The sequence below is a fragment of the Salvelinus fontinalis genome, chromosome 9 (genome assembly GCF_029448725.1).
Source record: "Salvelinus fontinalis isolate EN_2023a chromosome 9, ASM2944872v1, whole genome shotgun sequence".
NCBI lineage: Eukaryota > Metazoa > Chordata > Actinopteri > Salmoniformes > Salmonidae > Salvelinus > Salvelinus fontinalis.
In genome coordinates this window covers 18020405-18026022 of record NC_074673.1, presented here as the reverse complement: position 1 = coordinate 18026022, position 5618 = coordinate 18020405, and the positions used below count along the sequence as shown (strand labels likewise).

Below are 5618 nucleotides of genomic sequence, written 5' to 3'. Positions count from 1 at the left end.
ATGCCATTTGCAGACATACCCACACGTCATAAACATTATGTTTACCTTAAATTAATCGTGTTTCTATGCTAGTTCTATAATGGCCAATTATTCTATACAGAGACACGCTTGCCATTTATTTTCCTCTCTAAGGCTGTAACCTGGATACCGGATAGAGCGTCATTGGTATTTGGGATTTTAAAGAGTGAGAGGAGAGGGGTGGAGTGGGGGAAGACTGATAATTTGAAGACTTGCCAGAGGTATATTGTCAAATTCAAAAGGCATTTCAAAGAACCAAACCATTCCCCTTTCTTCATTCTCTCCTTTTTTTCTAATTATTTCTCTCTATTTCTTTATTTTCTCCGGGTTACAGGGCGTTTGAATCCACCAATGGGCTTTCAAGTTGGAGACATTGGAATGTAAATGAGCCCAGCGCGTGCTCCTGGCGCAGTGAAAGCTCTGGATTGTTTACTGAGCTCCCGGAGCCACGCGCCTGGCTCGCGGAGTCGGCTAGCAGATGAATCACATAGCAGCGGGCGGAGCCTCGCGGGGAAGCGTGCGTCTCCAACGGGTGGGGTGTGTGGGGCGCGTGTTGAAAAAGAGGAGTGCTGCCAAAGTTTGGGTCAGATCGGCTCTTGAAGTAAGCAAGCGCAGTCAAGAAAGACTTGGACACCAAATAGTCACAGCGCGCTCCAGCTATAGCCACACGGCTCCCACGCGAAGGACACGAGAGCAGTGCACTGCCAACCTCTGTCTATTTGTTTTATCTCTTCTTCCACGGAGTGTCTTTCTGTGAGGCTGCGCTGTTGCAACCCACACCTGTCAGTAGCCCTGTCTCACCATCAACCAACATGGAGACTACCACCATCACCACCACGCAAATGGCACAGAACGCATACACATTTGGACTGATGGAGAGGCGCACCACCATTACCTTGCACGCCCCAGCCCAGGAGTGCGCTCTCCCCAATGACACCATTGAAGCCGGCTACCAAAGCAAGACCACGGTGCTGAAAAGACAGCGCTCCAGCTCCCCGGAGCTCTTGCGCTGCAAGCGGCGGCTCAGCTTTAACGGACTCGGCTACTCCATCCCCCAGCAGCTGCCCGTAGCCGTGGCCCGGCGGAACGAGCGCGAGAGGAACCGGGTCAAACAAGTCAACATGGGCTTCCAGACGTTGCGTCAGCACGTGCCCAACGGGGCAGCCAACAAGAAGATGAGCAAAGTGGAGACGCTGCGGTCCGCCGTGGAATATATCCGAGCCCTGCAGCAGCTACTAGACGAGCATGATGCAGTGTCTGCCGCCTTCCAGTGCGGGGTGCCTTCCCCTGCCATCTCCAACAGCTACTCGGCCGAGCCGGAGTCACCCCACTCCACCTGTTCCTCCGATGAGGGGAGTTATGAGCCCCTGAGCTCCGAGGAGCAGGAGCTGCTGGACTTTACCACCTGGTTCGACAGATACTGAGACACACGCAGGTCGCCTAATTGTCGTTACCATCCAACAGCACCCGTGTAACAGGGGCTTATTCAATCAAAAGGGACTCAAAGTTGAAAAGAATGACAAGTTATTTGATTCACTCTGCAGGCGAGATACCCGTGAACACACTCTTGGCACCGACTTTCTCTCTCTCTCCCATCGCCAGGCAGCGTTTGCAGGTACAAGGCAATGAGAGGGGAAAGTAACTCAAAGTTACCGTTGCTATGCTACAAGAGACAAGGGAGTCGAACGGCGCTTGGGTTCCCTTCGGAATAACAGGGTAGAGAGACTGTTCGTGCACGCATGGACAAAGCGTCGAAGGACGAAAGACTGCACTTCGGTGACGCGTGGAATTACGTCTTTATCGATGACTTTGAATACGAGCAATTAGTGAATAAAACAGCAGCTGTGGAGACTGTACAGTATTTCAGCGGAAGTGCATGGTTGTGGCTCCCAAGGACTTTGCTGTCAATGGCAGTTTCACATGAGAGCAAGGCGGCCTATTTTAACTGCCTGCATCTGCTGGGAAGATTGTATCGAAGATGTACTTTCGTGCCCATTGTCTGAAATTGAAATTCATATTTGTTCAATAGCCTATACATACTTATTTTTGTTAATTAAGATAAACAAAACAAAGTTCTGCAATAATGAACACTGCCACTTTGCTGACCGTGAGTGCGCATGAGATAGCCATGACTGGACCACTGGACAGTTAAATTGGCAAGTATGTCTTTGTCAAGCCATTGGTCAGCAACAGACCTCTACAGCTTCCCGTGAAAGATTGAAGGGTTTTACGTGGGATGGAGACCTTTATCAATGTATGCACTTGCTCTCCGTTTTTCGTAGACTCACATGACTCCGATTTTAACATATATATTTTGTGTAAACATTTTTTTTATGAATAAAGATAACTATATTTATATAAAATGGTGTGGTGTTGTTGTATTATTGTGTGGACACATAGTTATTTTTAATCAGCTAACTCAAATAGTAGGTAGCTTAGGTCTGACAGGCATGCTCACAAATAATAGGCTACCTGATTTGATTATTATGTAGGCACACCTGACACATAGGCTATTTCAAATCAAATCGTATTTGTCACATGCTTCGTAAACAACAGGTGTAGACTTACAGTGAAATTCTTACTTACGGCCCTTTTCCAAAAATGCAGAGTCAAAGTTAAAGATAGAAATGTATTAAAATGAAAATAGAAAGTGACATCAGGAATAAATACACAGTGAATAAGGGGTAACAATAATGAGTAAAACATAACATGGCTAGGCCTATATACAGGGAGTACCAGTACCAAGTCGATGTGCAAGGAGTGTGGCTCAAGGTAATTGAGGTAGCTATGTACATATAGGTAGGAGTAAATTGACTAGTATATGTAATAGACTCAAATATATCAAATACAAATATATCTGAGGTTCTGCACTGAGCAAACAGACACTTCTTCTGTGGTTCTATTCAAAGGCCTAGTCTGACCTTTTACCGAGTTGTTTCGGTACACAAGGGAAAACTGTGCAGCTGTCTGAGTGCTCAATAACCATTTAAAGACGTGCATATATACCTTGCGCTTTGTCTGCATAGAGAACAGGGAGATTAATATTACGTTACATTGTATTGTTTCTTTTTCATGCTCTCTCTCTTTGCCCAACCCAGAGAGCCTGGAGCAGATCGGGTGGGAAGGTGGGAGAGAGACAGAGAGAGTGGGGGGGTGGGGGAGGTGTATAGCCTACTATTCACTTTCCTCAAAGGGGTAGGCCTATAATCACTTTGAAATATGGCTCAGGGAAAGTCAGGAAGACAATGCAGCGGGTCAAACATTCTTATTGGTTGATTGAGATCAATCTAAAAAAAAAACTGGGGTTGTAGACTACTTGTGTTTTTCAGGGCACATGGAACCCAATCAAAACTGTAATCTCCCGAGAAATGGGGAGCACACCCCATTGTGCGCACCATTGAGTGCGCCTTTGCGCCTCATTATCCTTACACTCTTAGAAAAAGTGTTATTTGGGGCACTATATAGAACCTTTTGGTTCTTTGGACGAGATAAAAGAACCATTTACTAAAAAAGGTTATATATACATTAAGCTATATAGCCGACCCGGCGAAGCCAAAGAACCTTGAGGGTTCTATCCCTAGACTACCCCAGAGTGTAGCCTAATGGGGATTGTTTAAATCAACAGCTAACAAAAGCTAACCCAGTCACATCAAACTATAAAATGACAGCTAACATTCCCTTTTAATTTGTTATAGCTGCTTTCCGTTGACATTGATATCCATTGTAAAAATGTCCAGCTCATCTCCTTTCCAAGACCCTAACTTTCTTTTGGTTTTCTTATTGAAATAAGGTCACGCCAATTATCCTAATTTTATTAGCCAATCAGCAGCCTTTTTCCCTGAGACTTATGGTAATACCGACCAGGCAGGCCCTCAGGCAGTCTGTAGTTTCCATTCTGATGACCACCAGGTTTTTCTCTCCTGTTGATTTTACTTTCTCAGAAAAATTGCTTTTCTTTCTGATGTTTTATTGTGCGTGCAACTAAATGTAAGTGACAAAATCCCGATGTCTTGTTGTTTGGAGCTAAATAGTGTCTGTTGTAAATATGTACCATTTGTATTAAACCTGCTAGCTAGCTCGCATACTCCCTCTAGCATTAGCATTATCATTGTCATCCGTAATGCATTACTATTTACCATGCTTATTTACGATTAGCATTTGTTAGCATTTGTCTGTGGTGCTAGGCTATTTTCAGTTATAGATCGCTCATGCTTATTATGTTTTATAATGTGTAGATATTTCTTTATTTAACTTTTATTTTACCCCTTTTTCTCCCCAATTGGTAGTTACAGTCTTGTCTCATCGCTGCAACTCCCATACGGACTCAGGAGAGGCGAAGGTCAAGAGTCATGTGTCCTCTGAAACACAACCCAACCAAGCCGCACTGCTTCTTGACACAATGCCCGCTTAACCCGGAAGTCAGCCACACCAATGTGTCGGAGGAAACACCGTACACCTGGCGACGTGTCAGAGTGCATGCTCCCGGCCCGCAACAGGAGTCGCTAGAGCGCAATTGGACAAGGACATCCCTGCCGGCCAAACCCGTGTGGCTCAGTTGGTAGAGCATGGCGCTTGCAACGCCAGGGTTGTGGGTTCAATTCCCACGGGGGGACCAGGGTTCAATTCCCACGGGGGGACCAGGATGAATATGTATGAACTTTCCAATTTGTAAGTCGCTCTGGATAAGAGCGTCTGCTAAATGACTTAAATGTTAATGTTAACTGTTAAACCCTCCCCTAACCCGGATGATGCTGGGCCAATTGTGCGCCGCCCCATGGGTCTCGGCCAGCTGCAACAGAGCCTGGATTCAAACCAGGATCTCTACTGTTACACCTAGCACTGTGATACAGTGCGTTAGACCACCGCGCCATTCGGGAGGCCCTGTAGATATTTCTACGTTGCTCTATTGTTTCTTTGGGGTGGGTATCATTTGTGGAACGTTTTACAAAAACTTTGTAAAGTACAAGGTTGCAAACAAACAACACATACAAAGTAGCACGATCAATTCCCCTAGCAAACAAGCTGCCGAATAGGCATCAACTCACCATGTAGCTTATTCTTAATGTTTGTCCATAGACTACCAGAGTGAAGAGAGACATTTTTCAGAATAAACATGGTGAGTGAAAAACGTAATGAAATAGCCCACTCCCTACGTGGTATCTAATTCTGCTGCTATACAACTTTGTATGCGTTGTTTGTTGGCAACCTTGTTATTTACAATGTTTTTGGAACAGATTCCTGTTGGAATGTTCCACAAATTATACCCACCTGTTTCCTTTTGCATCTAGCATGTGTTTGGGTCCACATAGCCTGTTAAGTTTGTTGACACGCAAATAGGCATATTTCTCCCGTACTGTGCTATAGCCTAAGTTATCATCTTCTTTACAGAACCACAATTAGTATCAGAAAGAGTGATGTTGTGTGTGTGGATGTTCATTAAACTCTTGAACTGGAACTACTGCTTCCCGTGTTCTGAACGGACACCCTCTGGTGGTTCTGCCCGGCTTAAAATCCAGCACTTACGTTTTTTATCCCTTTTTATTGGTCCATCGAATTCATAAACAACCCATATTCTTCATCCATATTAGGCTAATGATGCT

At 45.0% G+C, this 5618-nt stretch overlaps 1 protein-coding gene across 1 annotated transcript; it reads left to right on the top strand.

Moving 5' to 3' along the window:
• Positions 1-396: 396 nt before the first annotated feature.
• LOC129862186 (achaete-scute homolog 1b-like) lies at positions 397-2355 on the top strand. Its single transcript, XM_055933594.1, has one exon. It carries the CDS (start codon positions 831-833, stop codon positions 1440-1442), a length of 612 nt encoding a protein of 203 aa, XP_055789569.1. The 5' UTR covers positions 397-830; the 3' UTR covers positions 1443-2355.
• The last annotated feature ends 3263 nt before the right edge of the window (positions 2356-5618 follow it).